Here is a 22,704-nt window from a genome sequence, read left to right as displayed (position 1 = left end):
TACATTGCAACTACTCTACAGGCAATAAACTGATTTTATAAACAAAATATTCTGTTATTAAACTATGATAATGTACTCCCATATGGCCAAAAAAATACATTTTGCACATACAAGCATAGATATATGGTTCCAAAACATACAAAAACAGTATGGTATATGTTGTCAACAGTAGCCTACATACGAAGAAAATGATTTCCATTGTCCAAAACATTTCAAATGAATGTCGTCGTTTTTGGACAAAGTTTTATAGATTTTTGAAACATATCTTAAAACATATTCTGAAGTACTGCATATTTGAAATGTATTTTTTGATAAATGGAGCCTTCTTATCACAGAAACAAAGAATGTATGAGGTAGGCCTAGCTAAAACGTCACTCTATGTATTTTAAGGAAGTACGTTACTATTAAGTATGTCAAAGAAATACATAGATATTCATAAAGCTGAGAGCTGCGTTGGAAACATATCAAACTTTTCATTGGTTTGGCGCTCTGTCTGGTCTTACCTCTTATGTTATGGATCTAGTAGTCCACTATAGCTGTTGGCCTCCCTTAGATTAATGCTAGACTTCCTCACCAAAAACTACAAACAGAGAGGTGGCGCATGAAAGGCACAGTGGGGCCTCAGAGAGAGCGAGCTGCGTCAAGTTAGTTATAGTTAATCAGAATAAGACCGGAAATTATGCGATTTGCATTCAAAACAAAAGCATAAAATGTGTCACTTGAATGAAAGAATAGGTTAGTACTGGGTGTACAGAAAAAAATCGTATCAAAATAGATTCGATTACTATGGAGTGAAACTGTAGCTGTAAAGTAGCTAAGCAAGCACAGGGTAGCTGACAGGTACCTCATTCTATTGCCTTTGGAAACAAATGTGCCACCGCTGTGGGTTAAAATCTACTTTTTCGAGGTGATAGACATCCTTCCAAGTTGTCTGCTGTGGTACCTTAGGCAGTTTGTGATATTTCATTGTGTGTGTTTTGGTAGCGCTGGAAGGCTTCTTGCATGAAAAGAACATTTTGGTAAAAAATAACGATTATTTTCTGTCATTTACAGATTACTCCTTAAATATATTCTTTATGTTCATTTTGGCAGTTTGTACTACTCAAAACATTGCTATGGCTTCGTTAATGAGGGTGTTATTGTGAAAATTATAACCGGAAGTTTTTTTTTGTCGCCAGCTTGACACTGATAAGAAAAGCTGGTTTTTAAAGGGAAACCAAGGTTGTTGAGGTCTGTGGTGGGCACAGCGGGATCGGGTAGGTGAAAACTGATTCTTCTGTATTGACTACCAAACCATTATTGGTGTTCTTGTGCTCAAAATGTGTCTCGTTGACGAGCTTATCATTTAGGCTAGCGGAAATGAAGCTGCGGGCGAGTGTCAAGTCAAGAGAGCTGGTTAGCTGCAAGCTAACTAGCTAACTAGCTATCCAGGCTAACGTTACCGGTTCACGACAGCTGGCTGGCGAACTCAATAATGTTCATCCTTTTGTTTGGTTGCATTAATAGGCTTTGGTTTTATATTAAACGAGGGTAATTCAGTGTTAATTGAAAAGCACATTGTTGTTCACAGTTTTAGTTGGCATGCAAGCAAGTAGGCTACTGTATGTGTTTATAACGTTAGTGCCTAAAGATAGTTAGGATGCTACATTGGCGAATTGTACCGAATAACGACTGCTCTTTTTTCACGCTAAAACTGTAAACTCTTTGATCCTAGCCCTGATAAGACGCTAGCCTTAACGGTAGCTAATGTTAGCATATCAAAACTATGTTCAAGGGAACCACTATCCCTGATACAGGACCATTTGGGAATCAGGGCTAGGGAACCAGCAGCTACCTAAACCATCTCGGTTAACTAAAAGCCCGGTATGGTGCCATGATTGACAAACGACCTGCATGCCAATCAATCAATAAATCAATTATGTCGATCAATCAGTAAATCAGTCAACTGGTCAATAAACCAGGCAATTCACCAATGAACCATCTACTCAGTGTGTTTTCTATTTACAGTGTTAAACAGCCCATGGGAAATTTACAGTTGAGGAGCAAATGCAGGCTGCTCCTAACTTAAACCAGTGGTTCCCCAACCTTTCCATATCCACATTTGTAAAGATTTGTGCTGGGGCACCCTAATCTGAGGATTTTTGTTGTCAGTCTATACAGCAGGTGGTGGGTTTGGGAGGGAGGGGGACTGTGGAGATTAAAACCTCATGCTGTTACACATTCATTGTGCTAACTTCTAATGAAAGAAGTAATGGTGAAATTAAACTATCCCGTGTCATTTTGCGGACCCCGTGGAACCCTCTCAAGGACCCATGGAGGTCCCTGGACCCCAGTTTGGGAACCACCAAATAGTAATAGTGAGCCAAAAACATAGCAGGGAAAGCAAACTGTGAATGCCCACTAACTGTCTTCTAAGGTTACATATGCATTTACATTTTAGCCATATTTGATAAATGTGTAATAAGGGTAGTAGTTGAATAAGTTTACACTGAGATTATAAACAGAGCAAGAGCATAGTACTAAGGTCTTAAAGTGTAAAAGCCAGAAGACCCTAACAGTATTCATATCATGTATTCCTTTGTCCCTAGAATAGGCTAATTGTATGGCTGATGTGATAAAAGCTGCGTAAAAACTATGATAACCTTTTGTTAGACTACCTTATTTGCGAGAGTGACCTTGTTTGGAGAACAAGAGCTTCTTTTTATTTGGATTTGCTTAAGACGAGTTCATTCTTAGTTCAGTGTATAATCTCTTTGAGCGAAGGTCAGATTTGTAACTGTACACTGTGCAAAATGATACTGCCAGTGTTGTCCCGTGCTTTTTTTCCCACCATAGAGCTGACCTTGGTTGAGTCCTCATTCTCACAAGTGTGCACTTTACCTCAGATCTTTCAGGACAGTAGTACCTTTTGTTGCTGTTCATATATTTTTAAGAGGTGCTTGTCCTTCTGTCTCCCCGTAGTCCTTATGATCAGGGCTCATGTCATTTAAGGGAAAAATGCATCCTAAAACAGTTTAGCACTGTTAAGAAACAGCTGTTGGTGATTTATCTTGCGTTTCTGGGCCCATTTTGTTATTTGGTGGTGTACGATGGAGTTTGATAGCATAACATGTTTCAGCGATCTAAAACCTCAACAGTAAATGTCAGGTTTTGGTGTCAGACCCTCAGAATCAAAGAACAAGGGCTTCTTTCTAGACTCACCATTTTGCACCAACCTTCAACAATCATACAGGGAGAAATCCATTGTAGAAGAGGCAGAGAGACCAATTTCTCCACCAACAGTAGCCTCAATAGACCAGAATGCAATGCGGAACATGTTGTGTTTTGAGTAAGTGGCACTACTCTCGATTGGGGAAAACTGTCCCTGTCTCACTCTTACTATGCAACTGCTAGTGTAATTGCTCTCCACCTACATGTACAGTATAACCCACAGCTGGAGTTATCTGGGAGTTGTTAAAGGCATTGTGGCAAATGTAGGAAATCACTAACTGAAGTAGAAGTAGACGAGGCAGGCTGAGGGAAAGTGTACACCCCCAAAAAAGTTAATTACAGCACTTCATCACAAAATAACTCCTGGAATGCATTGAACATCACAGATTGATGATATCAAACAGTTGAAGAGTATCTGAGGGTGGATTTTTCCTTTTTAATAATGCCTTTCTCTGCCTCTCTCCATTCTCTTTCTCCATTCAGATTGCTGCTGGTTGCAGGGCTCTCTGGAGCAGAAGTGGTGTGCCATTCCCCTTTCGTCCTCTCATGCCCCCCCCTGTGTGTTTCCCTATGTGTTAGTGATCCCCTCCCACCCACCCCCACCTGATCCCCCTTGTGTCGCCTCTCCGGCCCGAAGCTCCCCCTCTCCCCCCATGCTTTGGACAAAGTCAGCTCACTGCCAGCCCAATGACTGCCTGGATTGTCCTGCCTGTCAGCCTCTCTGCCTTCTCCATCACAGGAATATGGATAGTGTGAGTGACAGTTCATCCTGTGTGTGTGTGTGTGTGTGTGTGTGTGTGTGAAGTACGCTGCAGCATTGAAACATTAGCCTGTTAGCACAGTAGTAATGGCATAAATTGTTTGGATGATTAGATTAGATGAAATTTTAATGATCCCTGCGGGGAAATTGGGTCTTAGCAGCAGTGGGGAGAAGGAAATAGATAACAATAGAGCGAATGAAATGAAGATAACACAACAAATATGCATAGTGAGAATATTACAGCAGATGAATAAATATAAAGTATCTTCGTTGACAGATTTACAGATTTGAAGTGGATATGCAAGTGTGCATTGTTAGCTGTTCACATTATCAGGTGTGCAGATGGAAGAACAAATGCACAGAAGTAAGCGTTTGACGTCATCACAGATGGAGATGACATAAACAGAATTGCATCCAGATGTGCAAATGTGTATTGTAAGATATTCACATTGTCAGATAATATTTGCACAGATCCATGTGCTCCAGCGATTATCTCCTCCTATTTTGCGGAATGTCCCTTTTCCTTAGGCACGGTGTAATCTTCTCTGTTGATAATAGTTCCACTTGTGTCATCACGGGTTAGGTCACTCTGTGTCCTGATGCTGTGTGTTTTTGACATTTGACATTTCTCATTTTGCATAATGGTGTGTTCTTCACCCCGCAGCTATGCCATGGCCGTGATGAATCACCATGTTTGTCCTGTGGAGAACTGGTGAGTGATTATTTGATGCGAGGAAACGGGCATAGAAATCTAATATCCCAGTCTTTCAGTTTTTTAATTTGGACACAGTCTCATTCCTCAACTACCAATGGGGGATCCTTTCAATAAACTAAACTCGTCATTGTGTCCCGGCTGCAGGTCTTACAACGTAACATGCACAGAGGAGCTGCCCCGACCAGGCTTCCCCAAGACATGCTGCACCATCCAGGACATCCCCCTCATCAGGTCTCCCATTCAACCTCTTCGCCTCTCTGCACAGTTCTTACTCTTTGTATCTGCAACACAGGAGGCAATTGTCTGTCACCGAAGGCCCCGAGGCCTGAATTAGCACCTTGTTATGTGGTGGCACTGTGCAAGTCATTAACCCACACTCTGCATAAACTGCATTTGTCCAATCTGCAAATCAGTCTCCACCACTGGCAAGTATGTACAGACGTGCTTTTGTTAAACGGCATCATGAGACACAGTGGCCTTTGTTCACAGAGCGCATGTAGAGGTAATTCCTCATCTAAAGCTTAGTTTTATATCCAGATATAACATCGCAGGTGGTTTCACATACATGGCCAAGTAAAATAAGGCAACAGTAAACATGTCGTACCCTACAAATGATTTAGTCCCCCGCTGGGCCAATCGGTAAATAAATGCCTTGGTGGGAAAAGTGTTTTTCACAAAACTGAAATTGGTGGAAAATGTGTGCACCAAATTTCATATAATTCCAACTTGTAGTGTGGGAGATATGACTGGAGATAAAATGGTTAATTTTGACCTGTTATTGTAGGATCCCTTTTGGCCATTCAGTGTAATTTTGAAAATGACACAACACAGTCATTTGCACTCCCCCGAGTTTTGTCAAAATCTGATCAGCAGTGATACAAATGCACAGAGACCGATCCCCAGGCTCTCAGATTTTATCATGGGGGACAAAAATATCTCGAAGTGAGTTTCATACATTTGTCATCATAGTCAGTTTATCTGCTTAGTACAGTGTACAGGACGATCGTTGTCTTGGTGGCAATAGTGCAGAAACACAGTGATGTGATGGTACAAGGACAACAGCCTCTCATCTAGTGCAAGTCATATGACAACAGCAACATTCAGATCATGGTCTATCTAGTATTGTGATTAGAGTTTGGCTTCTTCTTTCTGTAATAATGAGTGGCGTTCTGTCTCCTTGTCTCTGTTGGTGTGTCCTGCAGTAAATGTGGCTCCTTCCCACCAGAAAGCTGCCTGTTCAGTCTGATTGGCAACGTTGGAGCCTTCATGGGTAAGGCCTTGATTTAGCCGAGCGGCACACACACACACACACACACACACACACACAGACATTTAGCTAAATTATAGTAATTAAAAGAGGAGTGGTGGCAGCAAGTGAGGTTAGATCTTTATACCCACTTCACACACATGATCCGGGAAGATTACGGCATTCCAGTAAAGCTTCCCAAAATTTTCTGGGTCACTCGTCTGGTTTGACAGCGGAATTAGGAAGTAAGGTGCTGTTTACCGTTGTCCACACCACAAGGAAACCATGGAACCTGTTGTCAACCTGTGAGTCCTGGGGCCTGTCTCACAAAGCGAGTTTAGTGGCTCAGCGAGATAGCTTTGGGCTTAACCCTGGCTTTTCAGTCTCATGAAGGTGGCTCACTTTATAGCGGGGTTGATCACCATAGTTACCTAGGCTGCACAGCTAACCTGCTCCGGACCAGGTAATGGTGAGACTATCACATCCAAACGTAGGAAAGCCTGCTTTGTCACCAATAAACTCTCTGGAAAATTTGCGTCACCACTCCTAGAAGACTTTTTATTAAACTTTATTGCAACAATTTCATATCCAAAACCCGGTATGAACAGAAACATTACATTCAGATGAAAGTGGCAAGTAATAAAAAAAAAAGAACTGTACAGGGGGAAACTATTGAATTTACAGATAGTAAGAAGGGCTGTAAGCAGGGCAACTGTGCTTAGAGACCAGCAGAACCACTTTGCTTTTCCATGATGATTAATTATATCAGAGATATATTTATTAGATTAGAGATATAAGAAATATTTGTAGTGTTTCCAGGCTATTTGACCACTCTGGCTATAAAGGACTGCTTCTATTACATTAGGTTACATTAGGCCTGGTTGACCAGAGTTATCAATAGGGAATGGAATTTACTGTTACATATTAAATGTGCTGAAATTCTTTCATAGGTGAGTGATTAATGCAGTAGATTACATCTATATTCCCATCACTGCAGCCCTGGCCAACATTAGGCGGACTTTGTGAATATGAAATCTTTTCACAGCCTCACTGTGACGACACAATATTGTATCAATGAAAGGTATGAGTGTCTTAATGACGGGCAGTGATGAGCCTTTTAACTTACATTAAGTTTGCCACAGCTGACCTTTGGGGCAAATTATGGCCTTTTATTGGCAACGTAATTGTCATTCCACCTTACACAAATACACAGTGAAACAAAACATTTTTTGCTGCATTCCAAACAAAACAGAGCAAAGAAGAGCTTTACAAGACAATACGGTGCAACAAACTGAAACGGTATAATGCAATATTAACAGTAGTTAGCATAAAGTGGCTGGTGCATTGAATTGAAGTATTGCAGTTGGCTGGTTCATAGGTTTAAAGTGCCTGGTGCATCAGATAGAAATGATGTTTCTGGCAGAGTGAAGTAGAGTTCACCGGGGTGTGTTGAGAGAGTGCTGTTTGGGGACTGTTCACATGCTGGTATTGCTATACAGTATGCGCCGTCTACCACTTAAATACACTTTGCAATGCATCTAGACGCCAGTTGGCTCAAATGAGCGAATGCACAGTACTTATGCTTCCAAGTTGTCTGGGTGAACAGCAATCCAAAACATGGGATGGGAGACATGTTTGCATTCTGATTGACTGATTGAGTTATTATCAGTATCCTCATATGACAGTGTGACAACATGAATCAACAATATGTTAAACTTTAAGATAAGATATCACTTTATTAATCCCTGTGGGGAAATTCGGGGAGATATCACTTTATTAATTATGTTTGGAAGCCGTGGAAGGTTTATGTTTGTGCTGCTATTTAACTGAGGCATAACAGTATGAGAATGCTGTAAAAACCTGATCTTCTATCAATAAGTAGTGCAGCTCTCTAGGAATTTGTAAATACATACTCATAATTCATATGTTAAAAACTGAAACTTGACTAGTGACTTAATCTCAGTGGTTAAACCTGTTGCAGCCCCCACTTGAGTGAAGGTTTAAGGTTATTGGCTTCTGCTCTTTAACACTAGACACTGCATTTTCTGTTTTATATTAACTTGCCATAATGCTGCATGGCGGCTACATGCGGCTGCCACTAGCCTTCAAGAGATGCAGAGGGGCTTTAAATAGCCTGTGCTCTCTAATCAATAATAGATGTGGTCTTCCTTCCACTTCCCCCCCCCCCTCTCCTCTTCCCCTCCTTCATCCTCCATGACCTTCCTCCATTACTCCTCTTCCTGTCTTGTTTATCCCTACTCAGCTCTGCCCCCATTTTCCCCCGCTGCTCTTAATTACATCTCTCTCACTCTTTTTTTCTCATTCCCTCACTCCATCGTTCAGTTCACCTCCTCCCCTCACTCCCTTTATATTTCCATCTTCTCCTCACCCCCTTTAATGTTGCCTCGCATCTTTCCCTCTACCACTATTTACTCTCATCTCTCCTTTCCTCTCCTCCTCCCTTCTCTCTGCTCTTCTCTTACCAGTCTGTCTGTTGTCTGGGTGCTGTGGTTTTGACCTTCGACCTCCTTACTGTTGGTTGCTTGTAATGTTGCCGATCTAGGAAATTAAGTGTATTTTACTGTTACGCTCATTCTAAGTTACTCTGGATGAGAGTGTAAATGGCCAAAATTGAATGCTGCATTGACATAGTGGTGGTATGCAGTAGACAGCAACCTCAATGTTCATAGTTTTCAGAGAATGATGGTAAAATCTGCCAAGAAAAATTCCACCTAATGCACCCATAGATAGAACTTGCTGACAGAATTTGATTTTTTCTAACTTTTGCCCTCTAACATGGTGGTAAATGCAAATCAGATGTTGTAACATCTAACAAAATGGATGTAGACACATGCGTTTGTCCACTTGCTATTCTTGTCTCTTCAGATGAAGATAAAGTAGTGAACAAGCAAGACTTTCTTTGTCTAAGTGACCATTTTGGAATCTGGAAAAAGTTTTCAGGAGAAAAAGATGCACTTCCAAATGTTTGTTTGGTCAGGCTTTTCCAATTCCTCTTCATTTCATCTCCTGTTCATATTCTTTCAGTGGGAATAATATTAAATAGTCTGCAAAATAGTAGACATTTTGAAATTAAATATATTTATGAAAATGAACAGTCACATGATCCCATTTAAGAAATACATTTTTGTTGCCTTTTTTCGTATGGTCAAACAGAATTATCCTTGTAACAAGAAGGCTTCTTCAGTTGCATTTTGCACTTTACTGCCATCCGGTGATGCTGACCGGCAGAGTTGGGAATAATTCCACTACTTTTGGCAGTAACTAGTAATGTAACTAATTACTTTTTCAAATTAAATAGCGCAATTACTGAAATTTAAGTGGGCTCGTTACTCGACTTTACGGTGGCGCAAGTGAATCAAAAGACTACCAACCTCCCTGGCGACTTTATTTCTCAAAAGCGACTAGCGACAAATCTGGCGACTTTTTCTGACCATGGGAAGCAATGTTGATGTGTTGAATCCCAAAGCATTTGGCAATAAATTGGTATGGCTGATGCCGGTTTTCTCTACTTGCTTGTCTAATCCAGAGAGGTCTGATGATCACAGCGCTTCCCACACAGTGTAGCTCCCTCCCTCCGCTGAGAGCAGGGACTGTAGGATAGGGTCCACTTGTTACCGGCGTACACCCAAACTGGCCCGGGTGGGCGGAGTCAGCACTTATATTAAAACGGGCTACGCCGCGGCGTGCATAACAAGTGCAGCATTATATATTGATATGCAAATTATCATATGACATCATCTGGCGACTTCTAGCGACTTTCTGAGCAGCCAATAGCTACTTTCCTTGGAAAAGAGTTGGCAACACTGCTACCGGTCTGGTAACTTAGCACACACAGTGTACTAATGCTTGATTTGAAGGCCTGTCGAGGCTACAATATATACGCCTATCAAAACATATCTATTGTGTTTTATTGTTCCACTACTTACTTTTCATCATAGTGATAATGGGTACAATGATAGATAAAATTTGACAGTTGTCTTGTCCCACACTGTGCCACAGCAACACTGAAATAATATAGCTATGTGTAATAAGAGAATTGAAGCAGACATTTAAAAGTAACGCAAAAATTACTTTCCCTAGTAACTAATTACTTTTATTATGCAGTAATTGGTAAAGTAATTCAGTTACTTTTTGAGAGAAGTAACTAGTAACTGTAACTAATTACTAATTTTCAGTAACTTGCCCAACACTGCTGACCGGTATGGCATCTTTTAGGCCACAATGTGAATACAGTATAAATGTACCCGTCCCCTCCTCTGTCCTACAGTGGTGATGGTGTGCCTTCTGCGCTACGCCCAGGTGATAGAGCACAGCCACCGGTGTTGGATCAACACCAGCGCCTTGGTGTCCGGCTGCACAAACGCTGTCGGCCTGGTCATGGTGGGCAACTTCCAGGTAATCTTTCCCTTTGGGATTTCTCCTCTGCTCTACGCCATGTAGGGAAATACTACACTCTAATTTTGGTGATTTTTTTTTTTTTCTTTATTTTTCTCTTGAATTGAAGAATTACATGGTCCTCCTCTACGAGTTAAGAAACTTTTCTGACCCTTGGGTGTATGAAACCCTTTTAAAGCGTGAAAAGTTGAATTTTGGAGAGATGAGGTTTTCAGACAACGGCAGTGATGCACTGCTAAAACTAAATTTATGCTTGCTAAAAAAAATTCTGAAAAAGAAACGTGTGTGCAACTCAAGGTTCAAAGGGAACCTTAATTACTACAGAGATTCTACTGCTGTTTCTTTCCTGTGCTCCTACATTTTTCAGTTTCAATTTAGGAAGACACGTGCCCCTTGGTGAACTCATCACTGTAGAGTCCTGCCATCTGCCGCTACTCACCACTCACCTTCAGTCTTCTCTTCAGAACACCTACAAAGTTTTCACACCAGAGTTTTTGTTTTACTCAACAAGCTACTTTCCATCACTGTAGTAATGGTGAGATTGTAATATAACTGTTAGAAAGGACTTAGAGATTTTGGGCCCGGATCTACTAACATGTTGGAATTCCCGGCGCAGCGCAAAAGCAATTGCGGGTGCAATTGGTACCGCCAGCGCAAGGTATTTACTAAAGTAGGGCGAGCAAATGAGGCGCAGATAATTAATTAGAATTGCGACTGCGCTAATATAAGGGCCAAACAATGCGCACAATAGCCCATTAGCGGCAACATAATGATGGGGAAAAGAAGCGCAAATGTCTCCAGTGGAGCTGGAGGCAGAGAAAACACCAAAGAGCTGCTTAGAAGAGTTTTACGCGCGCGTAAAAAGTCACTCTGGAACGACATAAAGTGAATGCAGTTGGGCACCACAGGCGCGATTTAGTGGAGGTAAAAAGTGCTGGTATGATATGAGGAGGTGAAACAAAATGCTTACCATAAATAAAGCCAAAGAGGAGCCTTAACTCCCTTGGAGGAGCAAGTGCAGGAGAGCCTGGCTGAGACGCAGGTGCCAGGTGTGGGAGGGATGGAGAGGGTGAAGGTACGGTTACATATAGCTGGAGAAGCCACTCGCACACCTCTCCACTGTAGTGACAGTTACTACCCACACATGTTGTATTGTTTTCATCAAGGCAATGTTGCGGAGACATTGGTGTCAGCAAATCCAGAGAAGAGCGTGCAACTGGGTTGATCTGCACACAGATCAACCCATGATTTCAGGTGCAAATGCCCTGTGCGCTGTCTTAGTAGATCAGAAAACAAGGTTTTAGCACCCACAATGCGATTTGCGGTGGCACAAACCTTTAGTAGATCCGGGCCTTGGTTAGGATATTAAATGGTGGTGTTGTATCCCATTGAGTTGCACTAGCATTGCTAACAGGAGGAAGAAAAACTCAGGAACAAAACATATGAGTGTGTTCACGCAATTTTTTTGTTTTGTTTTTTTCAAACTGCCAGTACCTTACTTACTTAAAATCAATGGATAGCAACTGATTTAGAAAAAGATGCCTGGCTTCTCCTTATGCAGAGCATAGTGCTTTCTAAAGTTGAGAAAAGCAAAACTTTTTAGACCACATGATGTGTAATGTGTTTTTGTGAGGTGACAATAAATACAACATCTGTGTCACATATTGTGGTGTTGTTTTTGAGAAACAAATGCAAGACCACTGAAATCCACTTACATCCACAACACTAAAAAGCTCCTTCGCCTTGCTTTCGGGTTGGAACTCCACTCTTTTCTATGTGGCAATGACGTATAGTTCTTTCTGGAATATGGGATGAAAAATTGCAGCCATGTGTGAAGAGCCATAGTTAACCACAAAATTACAATTATTACTATTATTAGTTATGATACTGCTCATTTTAGAACAGGATTTGTAGAGAATGATTTTGTCAAGTGCTGTAAACAGTGTAGCTTGTTGATGGCGTACAGGTATAGAGGAGCGACTGGCTGACCTAAATTAATGCGCGTGGCACTGTGGTAAGAATCAGAATAATATGAACATGCCCTCTGACCGTATGTTTCGTCGGCAGGTTGACCACGCCAAGTCTCTCCACTACGTGGGCGCCGGCGTGGCGTTCCCGGCGGGGCTGCTGTTTGTGTGCCTGCAGTGTGTGCTCACCTACCGGGTGGCTGTGACCGCCCTCGACTACTGGATGGCCCACTTCCGGGTGGCGCTGGCACTGGGTGCCATGGTCTCCCTCGTCCTCAGTATCCTTTTCTTTCCACATGGCAGAGATGGGGGGAATATCTGTTTAGACCTCAAAGGTGTTTTTAGAAATGATTTACTTAAAGGTTTTTCAGTAGAGGACAAACATACACATTTCTGACATGAAGAACTAAGTACATACAGCGTGGAATAGTGAAATCCACAGTTCCAGGAATCCAGTTAATGTATACACAGAGAAACAAGTACAAGGAACAGAGAGATTAAGCTGAATATATGGATGAATAAAAGAAGGGAAACCTTGTATTAAAATGTTGGCTGTTCAGGTACAAGGCTCTTCAATCGCAATGAAAAGGAGAGATGCTCACCACACCAAAATCAATTAAGAAGCCCTCTATTCCATTGGCTGCTTATAATAGAAGATAAGGCCATTTCACTGCAGTTGATCTATTATCATGAATAGCCATTAGAACTAATGCTTTCTAACAGTTTTGGACTTGCCTTGGATCCCTCTTTTTTATAGTGTGTTAGTCACCCATTATTTCCTGTGTAGTCTAGGTGTATTTTTACACCTTAAAGGTCCAGTGCAGAACCTGAATAAACAGGTTTGTTTTCCAATTGAAACTCAGTTGGTTAGTGAGTTGAACCTGTAGTATGTTGTTGACTTTTCATAGGGGCATCTTTCTGGTTTCCTACACAGGTCTGGAAATATATGGAAAATTAGTTTAATTGTCAAGGAAGTATGGGAAAAAATCTGGAAAAAGTATGGTGGGGAAAAATTGTTGTTCAGCCCCAATGTTTATATGGCTACATAATTCATGCAGTTATAGACCTAATGTCATCTCACATACTGTGACATATAATCTTCAGTTGTCCTAGTTCACAGTCATATTGTAGGGTGTCTGTTAATTGCTTGCTGTTAGTTGCGTTTGAGTTTTGAATATAGTTTCAGATGTCTGTGGGCTACTTTTCTAGTGAGAAATCTATACTTTACTGTTTATTTTTTAACTCTTCGGGCTAATCTTTGGGGTGAAATTGGTCTCAAATTTTATTTTAGCTTCTATTAAATACATCTTAAAAATGTAACTTGCAGAAAGTTGTTACCCAGCCACTGTCCACATATAGTATACTAAACACTGACCAGAATCCTCAATTCAAGTCGAGACAATTACTCTCTTGAAAAAATGTTTTTATAATAGGAAATGTGCAGGAACACTGAGCTTTTTATCAATTTCCACATTGGCTGTTCAAGTTTTTCCTAAATGAATATTGACATCATGTCTTTTTGTAGATCTGTACAGTTTTAAAGCACCTTTGAGGTCAGAAGTTACTAAGTGATTGTTGGCCACCAGTTGGCTCCTGGGTTTCATATCTGGTGGAGTCTCAGTCGTCTGTTTAGTGATGAATAAGAGAGTTTTCTCAAGAGACTGGGGTGTTGTTGAGGATGAAGTATGAAGGGAGAGGATGTGGGGGTGGAGGTGTGACGGCTAGCTCCTGGCTGACTGAGTTGATATTAAGGTGCATAATGTAACATGAGTTTCTGTCACATTGTTGCAAGGCTGTCAGAGGCTGGTCTTCCTCCTCTTCCTCTTCCTCCTTGTTCTCCTGCTCCGTCCCAGTCGGGCTGGGAGGGATAAGAGACAGATGCTGTGCTTTCTGCCTGGCCGGTTGAGATTGGCCATACTAGGAACATATGGGCCAGTCAGCCTGTTTGTTTCAGCCTCAAAAGAGGATCTACAGCAACACGGCTTCAACGTGCTCATATTTTTAACAACAAAGTACTCACATAACTGTAGACAGTTTATATTATAAACACGATTAGAATACTTTTTATCAGTGGACCGATATGGCTTTCGGAAAGCCAATACCGATGTTTTTGGTTTGAAGCTGTGAGTAGCTTCAAATATTTTGTGCCGATGTTCAATATCTTTAAAGTTGACCATTTTCAAGCATCATCCTCTCTTTCCTGTCTCTCTCCGCTGTGCAATGTTCTCGCTCCTTAACCCCCCCCTCCCCCCCAGGCGGCATCTTCTTCATCCACGAGAGCTTCGTGCTGCAGCACGCCGCCGCCATCTGCGAGTGGGTCTTCACCGTGGACATCCTGGTCTTCTACGGCACCTTCACGTACGAGTTCGGCACCGTCACCAACGAGACCATGATGGCGGGCCTGCAGCAGAGCCACCACGGTTCGGGGGTCATCATGGGCCCCGGGTCGCGGGCGGCGGCCCTCGGCGGGGCCACCAAGGGCCTCAAGTCCCCCGGCGGGAGCAGCACATCCACCCATCTCAACTGCACCCCGGAGAGCATAGCCATGTTGTAGCTCTGCGTCCCCCCCCCCCCCCCCCCCCCCCCTCTCAAAAAAGGTCTGCAGAGGCGCTTCACCAGCTCCCGCGGGGAAGGGAGGTTGCAGAGGCAGCATGGGCAGGAGGAGAGCAGTTTTTGAAATCTCTAAGAATTCGGACCGACACACCAGGTTTATCGTGTCTGTATCGCTGTATTGGTTTATTTTTTAGTGTTGTCACAAAGCCGTCCGGTTAACCACTACAGTGAAAAACGTCCCGTTGCATTTGCTGTAGTGACACTCGAAAGAGGGCTGAATGTGCGGAGCCAGGGGGGGGGAGCACTCGATCCACGAATGTTTTTCAAGACGGCTGTCGACTTCGGGGGGGAATCAGGCCTGTAATTGTTCACTAGGTCGGGGACGTTCTGTTCAGCCGCTGTGGCTTTTTACCAGTGTTTATCGGCGTCGTCTTGCAGGAACGAGAAGGTTTCTTAGAGCCACAAAGTATTTTATTTTTTTCCCCCTCTCCCCCAGACACTTTTTCACAGACTGTCCCAACACTTGGTGTGGCCCGCCCTCTCCGCTGTTTTGACCCCCTCGTTTATCTCTGCACGCCACACTTTTTGAATGAGAGAATAACAATGTATGTTTGAGTTTTGAGTTTGTATTCTAAAGCATCGTAAGTAGAAAATATTGAATGTTTGAGAAGTGAATAGGTAGTTAACAGTTATGTATCTTTTGACAGGCTAAATCCACATGGCCTTTTTTTTTATTTATCAATCAAGCATAAATTATCTGTCAGATGATTGGCAAAAATCATTAACATAATTTGACTTGACAATTTTATTTGTGTGCACAATGTTTGCCTGATATCTGGAATAGATTCCCCAAGTGGGCAGGTGATTTGAATGCTAATTTTGATGGTATCTTTTTTAATTGTTTTACAACGTATATCTCTGTATTTTGAACCACTGCATTTTCTTGTTCTCTTCAGGACGTAATCCATTTTGTCAACATGTGAGTGTGGACTGGTTGTGTAATCCTGCTGGTCTGTTGTGCCCTTATGTTGAATGGGACTGTCCGCATCCCAATCACTCTTAATTGAGAATCTCTTAATTCCTCCTTTCTTTTTTTTTAATTCCACAGGATACATGATTTCTTTTTGACATTTACTGTGCATGTTACCTTATTATTTTTCTTCACCGTCATGTCTGGTGCAATAATTGCCATTTCATCTGTCAATTTACACTCCAGTGGAGTGAGCGATGCCTTTTTTTCAGCGAGGGGATTTGGGGTTTACCCGGGAGAAGTGGAACACAGGGCTCTTTTGTTTCTAAAGTGCGACACGATGACACTTGAACCGACCTACTTCCCGTAGTAAAAAAGTGAGTGGTTATGAAAAGGGTAAACCCATACAATCCATCGAGCCCATTTACTTACAGATTAACATACTTTTTGTCCACACCCTCAGCATATGGTGGACACAAGCTGTTTTGATTCCAGGCTGGTCCCTCGGAAGCCTTATTTGATTTTTTGAGTTTAGGTTTTCTTTAAAAGATAGTCATGTGAAGCCTGCTCAGCGAGTTACGGAGGTCGGTTCGTTCAGAGGAATTGATTGAGAGGTGTGAGTGAATTTGATGCCTGTAGACCTTGTGCCATTAACCCTTTAGGTGTCACAATGCGTCATGATGGTCCAAATACAGTGTTAAAACCAGGCAATATCGTACAAGTCGTATTACAAGACACTGGTCATTATGAAAACTGAAACTATGTTACATTTCAAATATTGAACATTTTGTATGCTTGAAAAATAAGTCTTTCTCGTTGCCAACTTCTCATCAACAGTGTGCTAATTACAGGTGAGAATTAGCTGAACACCAAAATACCCCACCAAGGTGAAAGCTCAAACTAAAGCCGACTAGCTCCACCTTGTGGAGAACATTACTCCACACTTGGATTACACACTGTTGGGATTCAAGTTACTCTTGTAGTGGGCTGTTCCTCCTCATCTGTGATCAGTTCCAGCAGTATGTTACATAACCGCTGACAGTGTTCTGCCATCTGGGTAGTATTGGTACATTTTGAACTTTTGTCTAACCACTGGATGCCAGCAATACACATTTTGAAGTTGTCGCGTCACCTACCTCTGTTGTCATCTGTGGGCTTGATGTCGGAGAAGGCAGGGTTCCTACATGTTCTCAATCTCAAAATGCAGCACATTTCCCAGGCTTTAATATCGCAGGCCAGTGTTGAGTATGATAGTGGCTGGCCAATACTTAACAAATATCAAAATATGTGAAACGGAAGTGTGTCTACTTCTACATAAAATGTGTAGTCATACGTGCGTCAGGTCTGAAGATTCTTTTCTACTTTTCCAGACGTTTTTGTGCAAATATCAAACTTTTCAAGACCTGGAAATGATGGCATTAGCTTCCCAGACCCTGTAGGAACCCTGACAAGTACAGCAGCTGTGTCGAAGATGGTTTTTCTAACTCCTGCTCTTCTTGCCAAAAAAAGATTGGAGTCTACACTGGAATTTTGATGGCTTTTCTCAGTGTCGGCTGCAGGTGAAATAAATGGGATTTGGATGGCTTCCTGTTGTGTGATAGAAACACTAGCTCCTGTGTGTGTGTGTGTGTGTGCGCACTGATTGTTTTAGCCTTATCCCTCATCCTGTGCCAGATGGACATGTTCAAATATTGATTTTTCTGTTGAATCTTGTGTTCCGATGTAGCCTATCTCACCATACTGTAACCAAGTCACGTGGTTAGACTTCAACTGGCAGCTTGTACGAACCCTCACACAGGGTTGGATTTATTCTGTGACAGCATCTCTACTATCTTCCACTGGACAGGCCAAAATATGAAAGTGGCTTTACAACCCGTTTTTCTTTTATTTGTGTCAAAAAATCAAAATAGCTCCGGTATGTTTGTTCATGAGAGAATCCCATTTACAAAAGGCTGCCTGACCTGTAGATGTCTTGAACTCTAGAAAACAGCAATGCAGAAACAAATGTCTATAAAAACTAAAAATGTAAGTCTTTTTTTTCTAAGTTTGAAAATGATGTAAAACATGTCTTTTACTCAATTTGATGGTAATGGAGGAGAGTCAGTGAAATCCCAAAAACAAGGCAACGCAGAGAATATTTTGTTTCCTTTTATAAATTCTGTAAATATGTATGATTTGTCTATCATTTAGGTATTTTCTTTTGTCAGAGATTTATATTCAAATATCAAATAAAAATGATAAATTATTAGCAAGTGTTTTGCGTGGGTTCTTTGAGCACAGTAAATGCCTACTGTGTTAACTTATACAGGACAGGACAGTAAAATTATCAGTATGATTCTGCTTAATACACAAAAGTCAAAGAACATCATAGTCATACAGTACTTACTATAAAATAAACAGTGTGCCATAGTATTAGTAATACATAGTAATACATCAATGTTTGGGTGGTTATTTTTGTGATAAACAAGATCTGCTTATTGCCGACACAACAACTAGTTCTATCAGAGCAGATGACATAATGGAAGATGTAACATATTTTGAAATAAGTCATTGGTTTACATACTACTGGTTTACAATCATTTGACATCCAAAACACAACTCCAATTTAACAAAACAAAACAATGTAAAGCCAGTGCATTTCAAAACAGAACCTGAGAAAACCAAAATACTCGACTACACTGAACTGATAGAGCCTGTACGTTCTGAGAATAACCTTTAGAGACTGAAGTATGGAAAGAGACCGGTGCAGAGGCAGCCGCCTTCCAGTCGACACTCAGGGAATAAAAGTCCCTTGTGCCTGGGTGTGTGTCAGGAAGCTGAATCTGAATTTCAATTGGGAAAACCTCATTTGACATTATAGTTAAAATTGAATTCAATAGTAATCGTATTCAACTTCAAGCTATTGCGTTCAATGTCCAATTGTACCTTACAAATCTCATTCTGTAAATTTACTTTGATGCAATACATTGTCTGCTGGCACTTATCTCTTTCCATACTGGATGTCTTACCATTCAGACCTCGTTCTGTTGGTCAATTTCACACACTTCCTTTCAATGTAGCATCCACTGAATGGTTACACAACAGTTTGAATTGTCTGGACGGGGAACGAAAACCCAAATGACTTTGCTTTCCAGGAAACTGACAGTGGAGGCAACTGAAATACACATTAAGATACTTTTCCCCTTGTCTAACGCAGGGTGTCTGCAGGTTTCATCAAGTTAAATTCAAGACCTTTTTACTGCCAGTTAGAAATAAACACCAATTTCACAGTAAAATAAACATGAAAATGAGAAGTGCTGTAGAGGTCGGCAACGATTGGAATATAGTTTCAAGACCTCTAAACCTGAATGTAAGACTTAAAATGTTACATTTAACTGCATTCAAGACCTTTTAGTTAATGATTTACAACATTTTAAGCCTTCCCAGGACTTGCAGACACCCTGTAGTGTCCAAGTGGCAAGTGTTAACAAGAGACGACCAGCGCGGACCTAAGTGGCAGATTTATACTAACACGATAACAGAATTGCAAAATATTCCATCAAAGCAAAGCTAAAAATCGGAGGAATCTCTGGAAGAGGGAACATGATTTTATAATCCGGGGTTCTGCGTTTGATGTACAAGCATCCAGCCGACTCAGGCCATGTTAGTCGTGTTAGTTGCTTTCTCCGAAAACCCGTAACGTCACGGGTTTGATCCCCGCGGCGGCCTATGTGTCCATCAACGGCCGTGTATCCCGCTAACACGTCCCTGAGGAAAACGTCCAAAATCTAAATGCAACTGTGCGGAGGCAAATGAGCCCACATGGCCTGTGAACCCTGCATAGTATCCAAAGTCTTGATGGGCGATGCTTTCTCAGAAATCAACACAACCACACGGGATACATTAAAACTGAAGGAGAAAAATGATTCCAGATTTGCTCGATCAATTACATTTGTGGAAAAATGAAGAGATTATAAGGCAGAGAACAGAAAGAGTTAAAACTATCCAGCGGTATAAGCTGGCGTAGCATTCCTGTCATTGAATGATTCATATTCGTTGGAAAACAAACCCAGCTGAACAGATGTTTGTGCGTGTATTTAAAGCTCAGATATTATATATCAAAAAAAAGGAATAAGGTAAAAAGCGATTTTTGTCATAGTCACGCCTAACTGAATGCAAGCAAAGTACGGGAAATGTCACAGAGTTCTACAGTGTTTACGCTCCTACGTTCTTTCCTGTGGCCTTAAAAGTTTTTTTCAAGGGAAAATGTCACCGTAGAGCCCTGGGCCATCGACTGCACCGCGGCACCGAGACGCCGTCCCGCCTGTCATGTGTACATGGCCCCATGCAGGTCCTCCAGCCTGTGCTCCCGCTGCTTTCTTCTCTCCTGGAAGACACAGAAACCCAATTCAGTTAGAGCAGTTACAGCAGTTAGAGCGCGAGGAACAGTTTGGCCAAAGCGATGCATATTTGCAGACCCACCTTGTCTTTTTTAAACTCCTCGTACTCTGGATTGTCCGTTGGTAATTCAAGTCGACACAGCGGACACGAGTTGGTCTGCGATTAAAAGAAAAGGAAAACACCAAAAAAAGGGGTCAAAAGGAATTTTAGGCACCCGCTCGCACATTTCCACTCCGGGTCTGAGGAAGTACGGTGCAGAATGAACATTTGAATTACAGATTCATGGGCTTTACCTTCCCCAGCCAGGGTAGTATGCATCCTGAGTGGAAGAGGTGTTTGCAAGGCATTTCTCGGACCGTCTCTTGTTCCTCGAACTCCAGCAGACACACCGGACACTTGAGACCTTTGTCTGTGAGAAGAAAGACAGCCAGGTTGAATATCTCTCTAACCTTTATTTATCCAGGGAGTGGGAGCTAAGCATGCATACTCTTTCCCAGCAACACCCTGCTTTCACATTCATACAGCTGCATACATTCACACAAGGAGCTGACCAATGCATCCATGGCCAATGAGCAGCAGTAGGGAACCTGAAGGAACAATCCATCCTCGGATACTGTTAAGAGTTATATTGTGATGAAGTGGTGTGATGTACTTTTTTGGAATAAGAAAAACGCATCAACAAATTTTAAGGTACATTGCCAATAGCTACTTTTTAAGTGTTTTGGGGTGTTTTTTTCCTTTAAGTGCCTTGCTAAAAGGTATGTTCACAGTAGCTGTTGAGGAAGGGGACAGCATTACTCATCTGCCTTTCCCAATCAGAATTACTTAACTGAAATACTTTAAAGGCACCCAATGCCCCCATGTTAATGCATAATGCCTTTCACAGCCAGACAGTGTTATTATAGGAATATAGAACTGAAAGTAAAAACACACTTAATGGAACTGAGCCAATTTCTGTCACCTGCTTGCTCTGGGGAAATGATAACCACAGAAAGGGTTTGAACTGCAGTTTTGGCAGCCGGAGGAGGAAGACGCTGGTCCCAGTCCGACAGGTCGAACGCCCCTGAGTCGATGTCCAAGCCCTGCATTAAAGACCTAATACACAAAGACACAACAGTCAGTCAGAGCCTGGTTCTCCACTAACTAGTCAATGTGATGCTGGAAAAAGAAAATGTGCCTCACCTGGCCAGTTCAAGTAGTGCGTTCTGCCGATACTGTTCCTCAGGGTTGGTAGGCTCACAGTCATGCTCATCAAAGTAGGATGCCATCCTGGCATAGCAAATCTCTGTGTCCTCTTTGCAATAAGATGCCTGGCAGAAACAAATGGATGTTAAAGGTTCAGTGTCTTGCTCTAGGACACTTGGACACAGGCTGCTGCTGGGATCGAACCTGAGACCAGTTACAGGACGGGACACTGCTGCCCCCCATGATACGTTTTTATGACACAGTGTATTACACTAGTGCCTATAGCATGTTTAACAACGACTTTGAATAACCAGCCATAGCAATATTATTTATTTGTAACGTTATTGCCAGCTAAGTCAATCCTTCAATCTACTATAGGCAGGGAAGGCAAATTCTGTTGTCCCCATTTTAACAAATCAAGAAGTGGTTATTTCAAATATATCAAAAAGTGGTCATTTATAATTCACTCATTAGCTACCCTGATGGTCTAAGTTGCTGACCAACTCACTAACAAAACAAGGTTCACCTCTTCTGACAGCAGAAACGTGGCTCTGGTGATCGATACGTGTCGTTCTCTCGTATGAAGAATACAGCAAGCTGAATGCCATTCAAAGATCTGGAAATTTGTTTGTTTCCTTCGTTATCGCTAAACGCACAGAGCTCATACATTATTTCTGAAAAGCTTAAGTGAATTGTTAGGATCCACTCTTCAATTCGGCATACGTACAATCCTCCAAGCAGCACTTATTTAAATAAACTGTAAACTTTCATAGCTGATTCGCTTGTTATTCTAACAATCTCCCTCCATCAAAACACACCGCAGTAGGCAGCAGCGAGCAGGGTGAACCAGTTTTAAAGTTGAACATTTATTGAAATAAAGTGCTGCTTGGTGGATTATATGAATGCCGAATTGGAAAGTGTCAACTCACGATCTAGTAAAGGTATCGAGTCTCATTTTAAGAGGTATAGCCCTTTGCCGATAAGCAAGGACACATTCAATTGTGAGAATTTGAATGGAGTTTGGCCTAACGGTCTCTGATCAGGCTACGGCTACGGCTAACAAGCTAACACATTAGCTCCGGCTATCTGGAGCTATCTGGCTAACGCTATACAGCCTTTAGACTTTCTTCAACTTTTACACAGAGACATAACGTACAAGAGAAGAGCTGGTAGACAAAATAGCGCTCAAACAAATTGTTAGCCATTTCTTGACCAGACTCAATAAAGTAGACTCACCCGCTGTTAGCAACAGCCAACACTTGTCATTCTTCCGGGTATGACGATGCAACTCCACGTGATACT

General features: G+C 41.8%; 3 protein-coding genes across 4 annotated transcripts in view; 1 reads left to right on the top strand and 2 right to left on the bottom strand.

The window, feature by feature from the left end:
* vamp5 (vesicle-associated membrane protein 5) overlaps positions 1 to 22,704 on the bottom strand; it is a 198,088-nt gene that overhangs the window by 168,899 nt on the left and 6,485 nt on the right. The window lies entirely within an intron of this gene.
* Positions 1,209 to 18,085, top strand: LOC139926833 (transmembrane protein 150A-like). Its single transcript, XM_071918675.2, has 8 exons — positions 1,209 to 1,256; positions 3,694 to 3,962; positions 4,635 to 4,682; positions 4,830 to 4,916; positions 5,888 to 5,955; positions 10,220 to 10,347; positions 12,415 to 12,592; positions 14,570 to 18,085. Exons 2-8 carry the CDS (start codon positions 3,898 to 3,900, stop codon positions 14,866 to 14,868), a joined length of 873 nt encoding a protein of 290 aa, XP_071774776.1. The 5' UTR covers positions 1,209 to 1,256; positions 3,694 to 3,897; the 3' UTR covers positions 14,869 to 18,085.
* rnf181 (ring finger protein 181) lies at positions 18,080 to 22,674 on the bottom strand. 2 transcript variants are annotated; one of them, XM_071918678.2, is made up of 6 exons: positions 22,639 to 22,674; positions 21,400 to 21,527; positions 21,179 to 21,312; positions 20,511 to 20,626; positions 20,299 to 20,373; positions 18,080 to 20,203 (listed from the first exon to the last, which is right to left on the bottom strand). In XM_071918678.2, exons 2-6 carry the CDS (start codon positions 21,483 to 21,485, stop codon positions 20,144 to 20,146), a joined length of 471 nt encoding a protein of 156 aa, XP_071774779.1. In that variant the 5' UTR covers positions 21,486 to 21,527; positions 22,639 to 22,674; the 3' UTR covers positions 18,080 to 20,143. The 2 variants fall into 2 exon arrangements, with proteins under 2 accessions (XP_071774779.1, XP_071774780.1); XM_071918679.2 differs by lacking the exon at positions 22,639 to 22,674 and adding an exon at positions 21,929 to 22,097.

This window comes from Centroberyx gerrardi, chromosome 8, assembly GCF_048128805.1.
Source record: "Centroberyx gerrardi isolate f3 chromosome 8, fCenGer3.hap1.cur.20231027, whole genome shotgun sequence".
Classification (NCBI taxonomy): Eukaryota; Metazoa; Chordata; class Actinopteri; order Beryciformes; family Berycidae; genus Centroberyx; species Centroberyx gerrardi.
The sequence above is the reverse complement of the archived record's forward strand: the minus strand, read 5'-3'. Positions and strand labels throughout refer to the sequence as shown.

Excerpts from the sequence above, each read along its gene's own strand:
- LOC139926833 (XM_071918675.2), top strand. The coding sequence starts at position 3,898 with ATGACTGCCTGGATTGTCCTGCCTGTCAGCCTCTCTGCCTTCTCCATC. Across the intron at positions 5,956-10,219 it reads CAACGTTGGAGCCTTCATGG|TGGTGATGGTGTGCCTTCTG; the intron begins GTAAGGCCTTGA and ends TCTGTCCTACAG. Across the intron at positions 10,348-12,414 it reads TCATGGTGGGCAACTTCCAG|GTTGACCACGCCAAGTCTCT; the intron begins GTAATCTTTCCC and ends TTTCGTCGGCAG.
- rnf181 (XM_071918678.2), bottom strand. The coding sequence starts at position 21,485 with ATGGCATCCTACTTTGATGAGCATGACTGTGAGCCTACCAACCCTGAG. Across the intron at positions 20,374-20,510 it reads TACTACCCTGGCTGGGGAAG|ACCAACTCGTGTCCGCTGTG; the intron begins GTAAAGCCCATG and ends TTTTAATCGCAG. Across the intron at positions 20,204-20,298 it reads AGGAGTTTAAAAAAGACAAG|GAGAGAAGAAAGCAGCGGGA; the intron begins GTGGGTCTGCAA and ends TGTGTCTTCCAG.